Source organism: Coturnix japonica, chromosome 2 (genome assembly GCF_054131305.1).
Source record: "Coturnix japonica strain WE chromosome 2, WE-NBRP24, whole genome shotgun sequence".
Lineage (NCBI taxonomy): Eukaryota > Metazoa > Chordata > Aves > Galliformes > Phasianidae > Coturnix > Coturnix japonica.
Genome location: NC_140664.1, coordinates 131140724 through 131159360, shown reverse-complemented (window position 1 = coordinate 131159360; position 18637 = coordinate 131140724). Strand labels below are relative to the sequence as shown.

The 18637-nt window shown below is 37.3% G+C and overlaps 1 protein-coding gene across 4 annotated transcripts in view; it reads right to left on the bottom strand.

Annotated features, from left to right (window-relative positions):
* The window catches only part of PTPRN2 (protein tyrosine phosphatase receptor type N2), a 608667-nt gene that overhangs the window by 456213 nt on the left and 133817 nt on the right, over positions 1 to 18637 (bottom strand). For all 4 annotated transcript variants that reach the window (XM_032442979.2, XM_015852813.3, XM_032442980.2 and 1 more), the window contains exon 3: positions 7447 to 7560. In XM_032442979.2, the coding sequence (XP_032298870.1) occupies positions 7447 to 7560 (114 nt within the window). The remainder of the gene's footprint in view (positions 1 to 7446; positions 7561 to 18637) is intronic.

Sequence of the window (18637 nt, the reverse complement as noted above, 5' to 3'; positions counted from 1 at the left end):
TCACAATTGGTACAATAGTGTAGAAACTGGGAACGAACAAAAAAACTGCTAGAAGAGGAAGTAGATGGGTGGACAGAATTCTTCCATCCCTGGTAGGGCATTTCTGTCAAAATAAAAAAGAGTAGCGAATAAGAAGGAGTATCTAAAGACTCTCAAGATAGCTTTCTAGGAATCCATCAAAGAACTAGTGGCTGCTCACGCAGGATTTTTTTGCTTCTTCACAAAAGCAAGTAGTAATACAAGAAAAAAAAAAAAAAAACCAAAAAAAAAACCTAAGAGGAACAGAAAGCTAAGTTTCTAAAATACTGCAGAATCGGCAACCCTAAATTTTCTTTGAGTCAGAGTTTCTGCATAGTTGGCGGCCTGCAGGTAAAATAAAGAAAGGAAATTATCCAACTATGCTAAAGGAATGGGGAAAATACTACATTTAATAATAATAATAAAGCAGAGTGAGGGTGGAAATGTAATAGCTATGTTTGACAAATGGCAAAGTCAAGAACAGGAAAAATACTTAAAGAATTCCTGAAGACTGGAGACATTTTCATTAAGTATGCAATGGAGGTCTGTACAGTGCTTAATTAGAAACCAGATAGCAAAAGGAATGGAAAACTCAAAATGGGAGGAAGGTCTGTCATATAATTTTAAGACTATGTAAGTGCAAAAGAGAAACTGAGCAACGTACATGTGTTGGAAGGAAAGAGATAATACCATAAATGAATATGAAGCCAAGTAGATTGAGATAAAAGCTGTAGATAAAAAAGAAATATAGAGAATTTAGAAATTGAAAGGAAAAACAAAATGAACTCCCTATTAAACAATTGAAGCTAAGGAAGAAATTACCATCAGTGCCATGATAAAAAAACAGTCTTATGTTGAATGGTAAATAAACTATATAGAATTATAGATTAATAGTCCAGAATGGCATAATAAATTTTGATCTGCTCACTTTTTATTCACAGTTTTCAAAAGGAGTATTATTAGAGGACAGAGCAACTAAAAAAATTATCTCATGCTTCAGTTAATATTTTCTGACATTCCAAACATAAGAGCAACTGATATGAACTGCAATTTGATTGCTGTTTTTTTAAAGGGTGTTTTTAAGCATATTGCGTGCCCATATCACTTTAAGCCCAGTGCAGGCACAATCCAGTGGTCTTATGGGAGGCATTACGTTTTCTAAAGAACGATCTAAGAGAATAAGAATAAAGTTCAGAGCTGCATGTGACATCATTAACAGAGCAGCATATTAATGAATAACCCACATACAAAGACCTTCTGCTGTTGGGCTGTTAGTCCAACATTGAAAACAAGGCTATCTAAAGGAAGCCTGTGGAGCTTGCTCAGTGAAGTTTAACAGAAAGAGGAGACGACTATAGACTGACTTCCTTCCATGGAAGGAAGACACACAGACAGACTGCATATTTCAAAGATCATAAAAAGAACTATAGAAAAGGCAACACAGCAAGCTTAATGGAAAAGAGATCTTCAAAACAAAGGAGGTAAGATAGGAATTGAAAGACAGAGCTTTTGATATTTGCATTATATTATCCCTAATTCTTATGTTTCCTTCAGAAGAAAAGCTGCAAAGTTATCTAGCCTACAAAATATTTGATACATTCTGATCCCAGTCAGCAACTGTCACCGCTGGTTGACAGAAACATGACACAAAGGAGACAAGCAGACCTTTTCTCCTTTCTATCAAACATATAAGTTAATGTGTTATTTTATCAAAAACACAAGTCAAAACTTCCATTGATCATCATTTTAAACAAAAGAAATAGAATGATATAAGGCTGACATATACTGAATCAACATTCAAATGATGCAAAATAAATAAAAAGCTGTATACATGTCACGCACAGAAATAAAACTAAATACTTAAAGTTTTCTTCTGCACTTGCTAAAATCTTTCCCACAATAGATAGGATCTATTTTATTCATATAAACAATTTTTGTAATGCCAACACATTCTTGATAAAGACCAAGGTTTTTGAAAACCTAAAAAAGCAGAAGTGCTTTAGCATCTTACAAAGACAGGAGTTCTTTGCAACTTTTTCAGTTTTACCGTTAAGAGTGTTAAGAGTTAAGGCAGTGTGACAGTGATACCAGGAGGAGGTAAATACATCCAGTCCCAGTAGTGTTCCTCCAGTGTAGCATGTCATGGGGTTTACGCTTCAATTCCTGGCTTCAGCAACCATATAGGAGAAGAATTTGCCAAGTACACACCTGTCTGGAGCAAGCTGATGCCCAGGAAATTATTTGTAAAGGCACTGCTTTATTCAAGTAAAGCATTTTTTTCCCCCTGAAAATCAATAGAAGAGTTTTTATTCCTTTACATCTATATAAGTTTTTTCTTTATAATATAAAGAAAAACCTGCCTTCTCCCACCTCACTTGGTTTCAGCTTTTTGCATACCTCCATAATGATGTAGTGTTCACCTTACAAACATGTGCACAACATGCATCTTTCTTCTAAAGTTTACTTCTAAACTGAACTTATGAAAGTTCACTTTCAAGTCTCTTTGTTACTGCTGCAATAACATATTATATTTTTTCTAATTTTCGCTGAAAAATAGTCCCAACTGAAATATTTAGCAACCGCTTTGTAATTCACAAGCAATGTGACAAGTCACATTCATTTTAATTTTCAAGTTAACTGATTGTATATCATTTTAGTTTTTAAAATGAATTTGCTATAGGAGTATAAAATTATTTCTAGTAAAGTTATATTAATTACCTTACATTTAACTGGCTAAGAAGCAATTTAGCATAAATACTTTTTCCTCCCTGTCAAGTGCTTCCTGGGTTGCAAAGAAGACAAACAAGTGAAAAAAGTGCTATTTTTTTCAAACATATTATAAATCTGTTGTCTATTTTTACAACCCATAATATTCATCTCGCTGATAAGGAATGATTTAAAAATGTATCCCACATTTTTTAGTTATCCTAATAACACTGTTGATAGTCAAATACTTTTAGAAGGACTGGCTTTCAGACAGCAGATCAAAAACTGTTTTCCTTAAAGGAAAGTTTAGAACAAGGCATTGCAGCAAAAAGTAGTGACAAGCATAGTCCAGAGCATTAGAAATGGGTACAGCTTAGGTGAGCAAAATAAGAAACACATGTGATTGTTTTGTTCAAACAGGCTTGCATCACAGTTCCTGTGGCAATTTAGAATCACAGGTTCTAAGAACAGAAGACAAACACTGAAGTACTGATTCTTAGTGCAAAATGACTTGTTTCTAATAGACAGTGTCCTGTAGAACAGTGCTAGAAACTCTGTCCAGGGGGCATATAAACAACACAAAAACAAGACTTCAGGCTATGAGGAACCATATGCAACCAAGCATATAATACTGAGAGGGATTATCATGTGAAACATTTCTGTATGCTTGAACTTTCCTCATATTTCCCCAGACAGGCACAGCGTTACTTCCATAAACTGAATCCTAAGATGGACATATGTCACGATCCTGTGCTCTAGTGCTTCAGGCTCCATCTCTGAACTCTCTCTTCTAGCAATGCCTTTTGCTGTGGCATTGCACTTTCACATGGTTAGTTGTACCACGTACATACAGCACCATGTTATCAGCTACTCTATGATATAGAAACCATTATATGAAAGACTGAGAGACCTGAGACTTTTCCCTCTGAAGAATATGAGAGATGGTCTTACCAAAGCTTATAAATAACTAAAGGGCAGGAGACAATTGGGTGGATCCAGGCTCTGTTCACTCATGCCCAGCAACAGGACAATGAGCAATTGGCACAAACTGGAACACAGTAAGTGACAGTGACAGTGTCAGAGCATTAGAACAGGCTGCCCTGAGAGACTGTAGAGTCTCCTCTGGACATATTCAAACCCCACCTGGACAGTTACCTGTGAAACCTGCTGTAGCGAACTGCTTTTGCAAGGGATTGAACTAGATGAACTCTAGAGAACCCTTCTAACCCCTAGGATCTATATGCAATTCCCTCTTGGAAAAAGCAAGTTGAGAAATACCAGTATGTACTTTCATTATTGCATGTGCTGAGACTTCAAGTACTATTTATATGTTCTACACTTGAGTTATGTACCGCTTATCTCACATTCCATGCTTTTTGTTCCAAGAGATCAGTATGAACCTAAACGTTACCACAATCTTACCAAGAATCTTAGCAAGTGATGTGATGTTTTTGCCTTTATGGTAGCATTGCTGGGACAAAAGGAACACCAAAAAAAATTATAATCCATTTCAGTAAGAAAAGAGATTGCCCACTTAAACTCAAGCAGGGGAGTATGTAGGGCTGACTTGTCATTTCTGGCAAATTCCAGGCAGCATCACTTCCTGGATTGGACAAGGAATATGCAGAAGATGTGCATACCCATAAGAACAAGTATTTCCAGTTCCTGTAGCACTACTCATTCACTGCTCTGTGCTGTTAATACCTCCAATTCCCTTTCCCAGTGTTTGCATCCTATAGGAACAGCATTCTTCTGATTGTTCCGTTTATCAGACAATGAGAAATGTTTTAGCTCCTCACAAACCATAAACTACAGCACCACCAGCTGCACAGGGTGATTCATCGTGACATTTCACCAACTGTGAGAAGGGCCTTTCCCACACAGAATCTCACATTCATAAAAGTGGTATCTTCAGAAAATCTTATTTATGAAGGTATTTAGAAAGATTTGACAAAATCAAGGGCAGTTGGAGTGAAAACACCAAGAAGGATATTTGAATGCCAACAGATAATTTCTCTAGGAAACCATCCAAAATTCTGAGGAATTTATTTCTATCATCAATTTAGTAGATGATGTAAAGACAGATACTTAATGTATAAACAAGACAAAAAAAAAAAAACAAAAAAAAACTATATTTTTATGAAACCTGAACTCAATTTTAGTCCAAGTCTTTTATTAAAGAGAATATAATCCAGTGTGTCAGTCACCTAAGCTTCTGTTGAATGCTTCCATATCGTAGTAAACATTCTGAGTTGGCAGAATCACAAATGAGATTTGCTATTCATACCACGTTGGTTTTTGTTTTATAGCACCTGATGACACAATCTTCCAATTTGGACCTTCACTCAAATATAGGTGTTACTTAGAATTGATGAGGAAATAAGGAAATATAGCAAGATAAATTCTGTGAGAGTTTTATCAGTTACTTTAACTCTATGGGAATAGATGCAAACAGACTATTACTGAAAGAATAGAAATAATAATAATTAAAAAAAGAGGACATTAGCAATGTTGCATGAAGGTATCAAAAAGGAAGCAAAAAATAAAAAATGAGGCACATTAAATATTAATAAATTCCATAAACCAGATATTTCTCTTGAATGTATCTGGTCCTTGACTGTATATACGTCTAATAAAATTAGAAAATATTTTATATACAAATTGTTGGAAGTTTTACTTCTCTTGGAATCTAGAATACAGCCTTCCAAAAAGAACTTGTCCCACTCTTCACAAAAAAGAAGAAAACAGATGCTTTCCCTGTCCCTTCTGGGCCAGCTGGGCATCAGTAAGTGAAGCTTGCCAAAACTCGTTTGGAAAGGACAAAAATTCAGTAATATAATGATAAAAGAAATGAGACTTGAAAAGCATGACTTTTCTGGAGGTTGGCTGAAATATTTGAGTTGATTTGATACTTTGCTTATCTGTGTTGCAGGAGCGGTCATAATGTTTTGCACACAATTTCCAGGGGAACAGCATTAATTGTACAAGTGACCACATAGTCAGGGTATATGTCCTAAGGGCTGGCATCTGATAAGACCAGCAAACAGCAGCCTTCCCTGAGCAATCTGATATGAGCAACCCATTAATCTGATAGCCTATATTGATTTTATTCCTTCTATATTTCTGTCCTCGCTTCAGAATTTACCAAGGAGATTGAGAATAATATATATATATATATATATATATATATGACTTTATTACATCAATCACTTTGAACAAGGGAATTATATTATCTCTTACAAATGTATTTAAGATTCTCATCACTAGGATGTCCACAGGCCACAAGAATAGTCTGTGAAAGTTTTACATCAGTTCAAAGCATGAACACGTTTGTGTATGCACCTCTAAATGTCACAAGCGAGGAAAGATGAAAGTACTTTCATTCTTCATCATGGTTTCAATCTGGGTGTTCATTGTCACTCTCTTTCTATGAATAAAACATGAGGCAAGTCCAAATTTCAATGCCCAAGTTTCCTTAAAGTGGTTTATATCAGAGAAGCAGAAAGTAGAGAGGCCTTCCTCAATTCAAGTGCACCAACCAAAATCTCATGGTAGACAGAGTGATGCAGGCAGGTATTGATTTCAACACTATGTGAGATAACTGAGGGTCCATCAACCTCTATCTGCCTCTCCAGAAGGGTGAAATTTACCTGCAGATTTTCTGCCTTGTCTTACAACCCCATGGAGGAATGGTGACACCAATTTATGCATCTGAGATGAATCTGTCCCCCCTTCAAGTGACAAGTGCTTCAAGTACTACTCACTTATACACATTAATCTAACAAGAGTTACCAAAATTAAGTTTCATTCAGAGTTTGCTTCCTCTGCATGGGCTACTAGACAGGACATTTTCTGAGTAACCTAAATCAGTGGTTTCCAAACTAGAAATCGAATCCCCAAATATGATCACAAACTTCCAAGAAATCAGGGTTTTTTTCCTCATAATCACACTTGGAGCATGATGATGCATCATGACTCATTTGTAAAGGAGTTTGGAACTGGAATCTGCTTAGGAACAGATAACCACAGAGAAGATGCAAGTGCAAAATTAACCATTTTAAGAAACCTATAGGAACAATAAAGTTCACGAAGATTTCATAGTCCTGCAGCTGTTTCCAACAGAGGTATATTACATACTTTATCTTTTACTTTGTCCAGATTTTGATTGATTAGCTCAAGTTATGTCATTTTGAGGTTAGAATATCCTTTTTCAGCTTCGGAAAGAACAGAGATAAGCTTAAGAAAGATTAACCAAAATTAAAAGGAACACAGTAGATGCTGCTTATAATGTAATCAGAGAAAATGGACTTAACTAAAATCCACTGGAAAGTAAAGAATCCTTTCTAGATAACTAGATCTTGTGTGTTTTGTACACATGCACCCTGAAATACACTGTGGTGCAAAAACATGTGCAGCAAATTATTTTTCTGTCTTGATGGTGTATTTATATGACACCAGCATTCATGGATGCCAAGATTTTATTGTATATAGCATCCATCACAGATACGCATTCTATAAGGAGGAAGCACCTCCCCTGAATGGCTTCACCAAGCCCCGTTGAAGATTCAGCGAGTCAGAAAGCTTTTTACTTTTATGAAGTCTGCACCACTGGGCCTGGAACGTATTGTGCTCAACAGCTTCTGAAGATCTCACCATAGAAGAAGCACAAAGTAATTATAATCCTCAGTGCAACTGACTCTCGGTGCTGGGTTTCTACTATACCTCTGTGTGCGAGCTTCTCCAGGATGATCCTTAGGCGCTGAAGAACAGGAGGTGAAATGTCATATTTGTATATGTCTCTTACTGGCACTCGCTGACATCTCCCGAATATTCCATCTGGAGGAAAGAGAGAAAAAGAAAAGGAAAAACATACATTTCACTTTTGGAAAGTAAGAAATACTTCATAAAATGCGCATTTCCAATGTATCCTAATTATATTCTGAAGGAACCTTTTAAAAGACACTAAAAAGTTATCAAAGGACTACTGAAGTCATGAGGCAGAGTCAAAATAAATAAATGCTGGAAAGAATACTATTTGGAGGAAGAGTCTGCTGTATAAGTTATGAGTGCAGTTTATTTTATAAAGTTATTTCAGACTTCTGCCTCCCAAACCTTTTGATGTAAAAGTTCTTTACTGCCAATTCAGTGGGATAAAAAAAAAAAAAAATAATGTTCAGAGCCTACTATGTTGCAGATGAAAAGCACAGCAACCAGAAATATAAATATTAATTTGCAGAAACTATAAGGAGTTGCTGAAACATTTTTAATGCAGGAGCTGTGTGTTAGGCATTGGTAAATGAGAACTGAATCCGTAATGGCTAGCAAAGGCTCATTTCAAGAAGTACTCTCTAATGAATGCAATAAAAGAAAGCTGCTCACAGAACAATGAGATATTAATGTGGCCTAATTTATTTAGCTCCATTCCATTTGTCTAAAATGACAGACTCTTCTCATCAATGTCTTTTCAAATCACACCTTCTAATTAATTTAGCTTCTTATTAGTCTTTATTTAGAGAATTGTTCATTTTGAGACAAGCTTCCTGTGTATGTGTGGGAGGAACAGGGAGTTCAAACATTCAAATTACCTTTCTCTCTTTCACACAAAAGACTAATTCAGAGCCTAGGTGCTTCACATCCAATCTGACCATCTGCAATGGTAGGCCTCTAAGAAAGTGGGTTCATTTATTGTTCTAAACAGTCCAGTTCCATACAGTGATCCAAAAGAAGCAATTTAAATGCAACAAGTTTAATTAGCAAAATATTCTGCGGCAGTACTAATTTTAACACCATAATTACTTTTGCTCTGATATTATATCTACACTCAAAGAGCAGAGCTACATCAGATTAGCAGAAAATAACAGTAAGTTTTAATTTGCAAATATCCATTACTTTATCTCCTCCTTCACAGTAGCTCAAAGACTCCAAATGGAAACCACTGGCACAGCACAGCTGTTCACTAACACAAATAATGGTATAAAAAAAAATAAACCAATCTCAGATAAAGAAAAAAATAGGCACTATTAGCCTTCACTGTTAAATACAAATAGTCCACTGAAATTACCCAACTTATGCTTTCTTTGCCTTTCTGATCCTCCTGCAACTGCTAAAATTAAATTAATCCAAATTAAAAATTTACTTCTCACTCCTAGTTTAATCTACAGGCATGGTTTGTTTTTTTGCTATAGGAAGCATAACACAGCATAACAGCAAATTAATCTGGGTGGAATATTCACCTCTGCATCAAAACCTGTTATAGCTGGAAACGAGAGTATAGAAATATCAGTCCCTTGTAAGTGGGTGGGTAATGGGAATAAATCAGGTCCCGACTCAGAAATAAAGGAATATTTCAGTGTTTAAGAATAGGACTGTTCTAAATGAACCATGATTGGAAATAATGAGTTCTGTTTTGAAATACCACCATAACTGTCTACTAACAGCTAGGACAAAATCTGTTGAAATAAACAATTAATATTCTATGATTTCAAGATAATATACCTTAAGCATAATTATAAAACATGTTTTGCAGCCTGGAAAGCATTTATACTTCACCACAAACTAAACATATTCATATAAAGTACTGTTTAAAGTCATCTCAATGGCTACAAGAGCTCATTCATCCACAAGCTCTAATAGAGGCCTACCTTTTTTTTTTCGAAAGACAGGTTTGCAAAACCTTTAGATCACTGTCTCTGAATACAACGAAAACTATTTGCATTTTCAGTTAGCATATGAGTCTGTCCTATCCAAACACACTGGGAGAAACTGCAAATTCTTTTGGCTTTTGTGCCTGAAATATGGGCACAATATGGTTTATAGAGGCTGCAGTTGCAAACCGCGCTCTGCAAAGCACTGCAAAACACAGCACTGGGACAGCTGAGAAGGAGATGAATGCCCTACAGAGCAGTTAGCAAATACCATCGCTAAAGCAGAAGGATCTTTACAGTGGGGATTATAGTCTGACTGGAGTTGTGCAAACAGTGGATTTCATATTTTGGTGCAGCAAAAAATATACATATACATTTCCCTACGACTTTGTATGTGATTGCAAGTTTTCTATCGCAAGATATAAAACAAAAATATTTAATTTCACACTGAGCACACAGTTTTAAGGTTACTTCTTCAGTAAACCTTGATGTTATGTATCTTGCAAAGAAAAAAAGGAGAAGGGAATCATTTTATAGGGGCACTGAGTCCAACCCTGGCTCCACACAGCAGCACCCAAACCCAACCCTGTGTCTCACAGCGGTGTTCCAACACTCCGTGAGCTCCAGCACTCAGGGCTCTGCCCGCTGCTCTGTGCAGCCCATTACCCAGAGCCCACTCCAGGGTACAACCTTTCCCTCATCCCCAGCTGCCCTCCCCTGACAGCTCCATGATATTCTCTCAGGCCTGGTTGTTGCATCTCCATTCCCTTTGAGGAGCTGCAGCCGCCATGATGCCTCCTCTCAGCCTGCTCTGCTCTGTGCCCAACAATCCAAAGCACCTCAGTGCTCCTCATATGCATCTTGACCTCAGGACCAAAGACCAGCAAACTGCCCATCCTTACCTCAAAGCAAAAATGGAAACTGGAAAAGCAGCCGGATTTTATAGCTGTCATATGCTGGAGGAAGTTCAAGGCATGAGTGATGCTTTAATAACCGTTACCCAAGGAAAAGTACTGAAGGTCTACAGCCACAAAGGATGTGTTTATACTGAACTTAGATTAAAACTGTACTCTGAGAAGAAAGGTAATATGTGAGAGACATCTGCTCTTTACACATGCACAGCATGAGGATAGGCTGAGACCGCCAATCAATATACACATATGGTTGCTATTAAAGTGCTAACCATTAGCAAAAAGTAGTCTGAAATTTCCATAGTAATACTCTGTAAGTTATACTTAGACCTGGGAACATCTGTGCCAGCAGTATGGTAATGTTGTCTTTGAGACAGACGCTACATTTGCTTCCAAAGAAGAGATAAAAACATAGGAATAATATACCCAAGGAAACAGTGAGATACCTCTTAAAGTATTTACCTATTTTGCTACTATTTTTGATACTTGAGAAAGAATCCAAACATAATTTAAGGGCTCCTAATTAAAACCTTACATTTTGACAAAGACGTATTACAGAGTGTCATGTCTTAGATACTAAGATGGAAAGACACAAATTTAACCGAAGCCAGATGCCACAATAAGATCCAAAATGATTGCAGATAAACCTCTTCTACTGAAGACAATATCACAGATCATTGTATACTGTTCTACTGAATAAAAAAAATAAATTAGCTGATAAGCAGTGAACAAGTCAAAATACAAGGATAACTGTTGAAGGAAGATGACTGGCAAATGAAAAACTTCCATCTTCATTCATTGATTACTCTTTTGCATTGAATTGTTGGATATCTGTGCTATTTGCTACCTGCTGAGAAAGGAAACAGTACACCGTATTCATGACCAACACCGAGGTACTGAATTATGGAAAAGATGACCACAAAAAACTATAGTTTGAAACAGTTTTTTAAAGTCATTTTGTCAACATGTCGAGCTGGAAAACTAGGCAGCTTCACATGCTGAGTAGGTACTAAAACTCCTCAGAAATTTCCAGAGTAACCACCTTCATCACAGAGGTGAGCCTGGTTCTGAGCAGCTGATTTGTTCAAGTCATTTTAAATAAATATATATTTTATGCATGTACATACAAAAGCTATCTTTGGCTAGAGAACCATATCCCATCCTAAAGCCATACTTGGTGTATGGCTAACCCAAGAAACCAAGGAAATATACAAGTCTTGGCCCAGTTTTACACATCAGAAAAAAAAAGATGGAGTTCTCATTAAATGTATTTCTCTGTTGAGCAAAGCTATGAGGACTGGTAGAGAAACTGGAGTTTGTGTGCAGGAGGAGGAAATCTTAATAGATGGAAATTAAAAGATTGTGTTCTGCAGTAATTAATTATTTAGATGTACATGCAGTGAAATTTTCACAGGATGCTGACAAGTGACCTTTGCAGAGGAGCCTCCCAGCAGCTGCTTTGAAGCACCCAATGCTGCCGCTGCTCAAGGTTCGCCCAGTCGCCAGGAAGAAAGAAGCAATTCAGACAGCAACAGTATTCACATTCAGAGGCCACTGTGCTTCAGCTACCTCATCCTAATTACCTGACAATTGCTGAAATATTATAAAGTAGACCTTTGTCTAAGAAGTTTTGTCCCATAGAGTAGATACTGTGCTTAGTTCCTGTGTTATAATGTGAACAAGTCCACATGTCCAACAGTAGGTCAAATTGCATCTGCTGCCACCTCTGCCTTATTTGTGCTTGTGTAGTTATCATCAGAGGACATCCTCATGTCTCTGCACAGTTTTCAGCCAGCACCACCCCTCAGCAATGAAATCTTCTGTAAGAAAAGGATTCTTCTCACCAAGCATGGAAATTTCACTCACCTTCACCTACACTTACAGCTGCATTTAAACAGCTGTAAGGTCCAAAGGTAGTTCAGGACTAATGAAAACACCAATACTTCCAGTGCGAATGAATACTTGCATCTCAAAAGTTAATGAGACTGGACTTCAAGGTCACATATGTTAAATGTTTTAGCAACTATAAAGGAGACTGCTGAAATTAATTTTGCCTTCCTGTTATTTTTACTAGTAAGGTATTTGTTTTGCAAAATACTTCTTAAAAAAAAAAAAAAAAAGTTACTATTCCTTGAAGAGCCCATTAAGTTGCATTTCAGGAAGCTTTTTTCAGAAGACATCACTCACAAATCTACACACAACATTTACATGTGAGCTCTTCAGCAAACAACATACTTTTAATACTCCGCTTCTTTAAAAACAATCACAGAATCACCAAGGGTGGGAAAGACCTCCAAGATCATCAAGCCTTACTATCCATCTGCCACCAATATTTCCCCACTAATTTATGTCCCTCAGTACAATTTCTACACATTTCTTTAACACCTCCAGGGATGGTGACTCCACCAGCTCCCTGGGCAGCCCATTCCAGGGTCTGAACACTCTTTCAGAGTAGAATTTTTTCCTAATATTTAACCTGAACCTCTCCTGGGGCAATTTGAGGCCATTCCCTTGAGTCCTATCACTAAATCATTTGTTCAAAATTTATATCTCTACTTTAAAATTCTCTTTACAAGCAGTATAGAGATGGCACAGATGGAGCAACCATGACTTCTACAGCGTCATTTCTAATGCAATGTATTGAAAATACTATTTCAATGCAAAGCATCGGCAAATGCTTCCCATGCAAGCAAAGTGAACTACACTGCAAACCTGCAGTGCTCCATGAAGTGTGCTGTGTTTCTAGGAGGCAATCTTTCCCTGTTAAACTTTTTTATTTTGCTCACCTATGCGCAGCCTCAGTACTTGTTGATTTTTTCTCTTACAGAGCAGTAAGAGTGGCATCTAGTGGACAGTTTAGTGCTTAGGGATCAGACCTGAAGCACTCGCTATTCACCTGCTGAATTTATTGCTTTCAGATGCATTTGACTTCATCAGGATTACACAGCTACGCAGTGACAGCCAACCTCAGCCTTCCCTATCTTAATGATCGATGAGCATGTGGAAGTTTTTAAGGCAGCTGGGTAAAATTAAGGAATAATGCCAAAATTTATACCTCTGATTAAGATATATGTTACTAGAATTGATAGGTTAATTAAGACAAACTAAATGCACACAGGTTGTTTTTTAAAAGAGTATGGCATGGTAATCTGCTTTTTCTGGTGTGTAAGGCATTAATACATTATGTGATAAAAGCATATCCTTAACTGTAAATTAAAAAGGAAAGTATATTTTTGTAGATTCATGTTTTACACTTAATAGACAATGTCTGAAACAGGAAAATAATAAAATTAGGAGGTCTAAACCTGATATTATTTTTTTTCTAGTGTATATTCATTATAATCCAGTGAATACTTCCCTACTCAACAACTACATAACCTGCTGCATGAAAGCCAAAAGTAACTTACAAATTCTGCTGAAAGCCAGACAGCTTAACAGTATGAAAGGGCTCAAACAAGATTTAATGCCTTTCTTCGCCTCTTTGGACACAGGCATTTAAGGTTTCAAACCACATGCCTGGTCAGTTTTCAACCAAGAAATCTCAAACCTGACAACTCAGAATATTTCTGATTATGGAAACAATTGGATGGCATGCTAGTGATTACACAAGCACTCATATTAAATGATAAAATTTCCTATTAACAGCAGTATTAGCTAGCTGTTGTGCAAACACCATGATATGGTGGGGATTTGCAATGCTCCAAATACTCCCGGGGTACATTTGAAAGTCAGTAGCTCCCCTGAGGTTTGCAGTCTCCTTCTTTTTGACAAGTAATTCTGAGAGCTAGTTCTGGAGGACACTGTTCTTCCTTCATCAAAAAGAGATATAACCTTCAAGAGAGGGAGGGTATCATTCTAGGAACTGTGCCAATCTGCTGATCTAGGTGTAGGGCTATATGGTTGCAAAATATAATGCATGCTTTACCTTGAGAGATTTTATGTTACAAAAAAATATATATGTGCAAGTAGTAGAGAAAGTAACTAAATATATATATATCCTACTCTCACCTGAATACAGAAAGAAGGAAGGCAAGGATCTTAACAAAGCTAGCTATACTTTTACAAAACAATAAGACAGCCGGCTGACCATGAATAGAAATACTGCCTACTCCTGAAAAGCCCCTAATTATTCAGCTAAGAGAAGGAGAGATCCAGATTTCAATGCCTGCTGTTCACGATTCACAGTGCAGAAGTGAGCCCCCACCTTAATGGGTCCTCCAATGGCCTCCCAACCAGAGCAAGAACGGCCATTATCTGGGAGGAAAGGGCAGCAAGGAGAACAAGGAAAGGAAAAAGTAGAGTTGAAAAGAAAACAAATCTCAAACTTCTGCTGCTAGATCCAATGTTTCTGTGGATCAACATTTGAATCACTTGTTAGAGAACCAAACTTGAATCTTCTATAGTCCAGACAACTGTGGAATAATTCTGTGGGTTTTTCTCAATGAGAACGACAAGGGAGGATGACAGAGCCCTGAGTGTCACCAGTGACATCTTTCACATCCAGCTGATGTAGCTTCTAAAGCACAGAATTAATTTGCCTTCACTTTTAACCACAGAGAACAGCCCAGATGCGATGCACCGTTTGAGAAAATGAAGCTCTAGGTGCAGTTCACTAAGAGGAATTCCTAAACTAAATTACACTCAGTATTTGATTATCTTTAAGAAAAAAACTTTGCAATCGAAATTATCAGAGCAATAATAGTACTAAAAAGGAAGAAAGATTCAGACATAATTCTTCCTCCAACAGGAAAGATACTTCAAATTCAAGTATTAGTAGCCTTTAATAAAGCATCTTTAGCATATTTAGTCACTGGACTGCAAGATTAACATGAAACTTTCTAAATTCCATCTTATTGTTATTATTTCATCTTATTATTGCTATGTGTCTTATTAGAGATACACCTGAGACGTACCACGCACCACCTCCCATCTAGAAAGTCTTTTTGAGCATACAGTCAGAATACTGTGCTAAAGGAAAATGAAAAGAAACAAAAGATAGACATACAGCTCTTTAAACAGTGACCTATGATTCTGTATGGGAAAAGACTAAAAGTTTGTGCAACTTGGTTGATTAATTATTTATGACATTATTGTTCTGAATCAGAACAAGTTTCAAGCAGGGAGAAAGTATTCTGAAACTGTTCAACAACCTTTTGCAAGAGCAATGCAGCTCCCTTTACCACTGAGCCAAAGCAACGGAATGATGAAACAGGAACAAATCTTTTTTCCTCCTGAATATGCAATTACAAACAGAGGTTACTGGAGGGACTAAGAATTTATTTATGGAAGCAATGAGATGCAAATATACTAATGCTTATTTATGCGCACTAATTTTCCAAGTATCACTGAGATGTACTTCAGTCACTTCAAGGATCCCCATTACATTTTTGGTTGGTGCCAAGAACCACTTCGGTGCTGGCAAAGTCTTCACTGTGTGATCAGACTAGAGCTGCTCTTGCATCTATATTCCCAAGGCTAAAATAACTGCGAGGAAACACATTCAGCAGAATGAATTTCTGCATTAATTTTCATTTGGTATTGAAAACAAAGTAGTGTGAGTTTTAACCGGAGCCAAATGCCAAGAGATGTATTTGAAGAGTTAGTTTTATGGCTTCACAGGAGACAGCGTTTTCAGGAAAACAGGATTACTAACCATTCCATTCATATTCACTGCCAGCAACATCTACTAGTTAGGGCAAACTTGGTTTGTCTCTGATCTTTGCCAAACGTGAAGCTTCCCAGATCTTTGCAAAAAAATATTTATCGAGACAGCAGATTACTTTTGTAATCTGATCCACTGTATTTATTCCTAAATACTGACTAAATAATGACTTCAGACATGCATGAAGTTATAGTAATAAAGACCTCCTTGTTCCCTAGCTGCAAAGTACTAGAAAAATTATAGGAAATTATGCTAATCAGACCACATCAGCTGAAATTCTAAATGCACACCTTTACAAAGGGTAGGGGAAACCTTTACAAACTAGGGTACCTGCACAGAGTACACCTAGAGGGCTGATTAAAGCTGACTACAGCTATCCCAGAAATCTCTACACATGCTGTAGCATGAAATATCAGCATGGCCCACAGAAGCCCTGACACACCAAGCTGCCTCTTGCAGCATGCACAGGCACCAGAACAGCCACTAGCCTCACCTCAGACAAGGACAAGGGGCTGCTAACTGCTTCTGCTGATGTGGCTGGACAGAGTGTAAAATCTGACAGTATTCAAACTTTGACTTCAAACGGCTAAATATTGTGTTATATAACTAGGACCACTTATTGGAAGCTGCGTCCATAAGTCATTTCAATCACAATTAGAGATCTGGACACAGTTATGCTCCCCCACCCCCTCACCCATGATAGAGCCGGAGCACCACTCACAGCTTTGCTACTGGCAAGAGAGATGGAAATGAGACATTACAGTCCTTCCTTGCTTGGTTCAGATCTCAGCATTCAGTCTGAGACAGTAGCAGGAGTAAAGCACTAATAAGGTTTGTGGATATATGAACATGACAGCAATAAGTTGGAATAAGGAGGTGATGTCATTTGCTATGCACCACTGATGAGGTCAGTACAGGAATACAGTGTTCCGGTGTCCAAGTTTTAAAATGAATGATAATTTTTGGAAAGGGCACTGAGGAACAAAAGAGATTATCTACAGGATAGAAAAAGCCCTATGGTGAAAAGCCTTTTACAGCACAGAATTCTGCCTTCAGCACAGAGGATGATCTTTTGTCTCTATGAGTAAGCCCACAGACAGATGAAATGATATGGGAATGGAGATGTGCAGTAGGACTGGGAACAGCTGCAGAACTATTTAATTCTCAGCTTTATTACTGTTCAAAACAAATTTTTTTAGATTTGCAATGTCTGAAATTGTGGTAAGAATAAATGCAGAAAGCCAAACTGTTTTTGCTTCTGCAGTGGGTTTCACAACCCCTGAATGCATATGAAACATGCAAGTTCAAACGGCTTCCTATTTTATTCACAGGATACCATACAGCTCTCATGAGATATCCAATATTTAAGCATATGTATAAATAGCAACATGCTTTTAAAAATACTGTATAAAACTACAAGCTGTTATTAAATGGGAGCTTTGGGGTAGAATTTAAGCTGCAGTTTGTGCTTTAGAATTTCCTGCAGTTTGAGTGGTTAAGTACAGAAGTTGTATACTTAGCATAAAGACTTCTTAAAAGAAGATAGAATGTACATGAATAATCTTGAACAAAGAATTTGTGCCACAAAAGGAAGAGGTTTATCAAAGTTGCATAATAAAAAACTTGGAAGCCAAGTTCAGCAAGAAATTCACTGAAACAGGATCTCACTAATGAGTGCCATGCATCTAAATTTCTCCTTCTTCCTACATTGCTTATGAAGTAGCTGATTGCTACTTTGGACAACAAAAGTGCACAGAATACTGAAGATCTTCATGTTGTCTCATCATATACTTCACCTGCATGCTCTTCCAGGTAGAAAGTATTAGTTTTTTTCATCATGTTTACACAGTGCTAACAAAAAAGATTTCAATCATAAATGAAAGAAAATGCTTCTGCCCAAAATCCTGTATTCTGAAATTTCTGCTGAATTCTAGAAACTAGTAATACGTGATTCAATAATACTGCTGTAATTATGATGCCTATTCGGTAGGTAACTACTCACCCAGGTCTCTGCACAAAGGCAGCCTCAGCGTTTCACTCTTCTGCCAGTGCTATACCATTCCCCAAAGCCTTCCACTAGCCAAACCTTGCCTCCTCTTTTGGCCAACAGGAAGGTTGGCTGGATGGAGCATGATGATTTGGGCAACCTCTCCACAGACAAATGTGTAAACAGAAGCATGCACTCAGTAATGAAAGCAAAGGGACAAAATGGCATTTTAAAAATATGAGGAAAAATGAAATACTTGAGAAGACAAAAAGCCTACCAGCTTCTATCCCTCATCAGATTTTAGCCTTGTTTTTCAAGTCAAAAGTATGCTTCTCTGATGAAACGCAATTTGGGTATACCGAAACCAGAAAGATTCCTATTTCATGCATGGGTATAAACAGTTTTTCAGTGTACCCAGACATTTTTGTTTAACCTACAATAGCATTTTCTCCCAAAGGCATCAACCAAAATCCTCTAATCCAACTTGTGCATATTCAGCGACTGGCAGTAATATTATGGCACATTTAATTTCTTTCCTTAATGTCACTGAGAACTGGAGCCATAGGAAAGTATTTCAAATGTTTGCTCCTATTTTCAGAGTTTATGAATGGACAATGTAAGAACAGAGCACCCCATTTCCGTCACATCTGGGACATCACCCGTTCAAATAAAAACATTCGCTCCAAAGTCAAGGAAGGGCAGTCCAGCC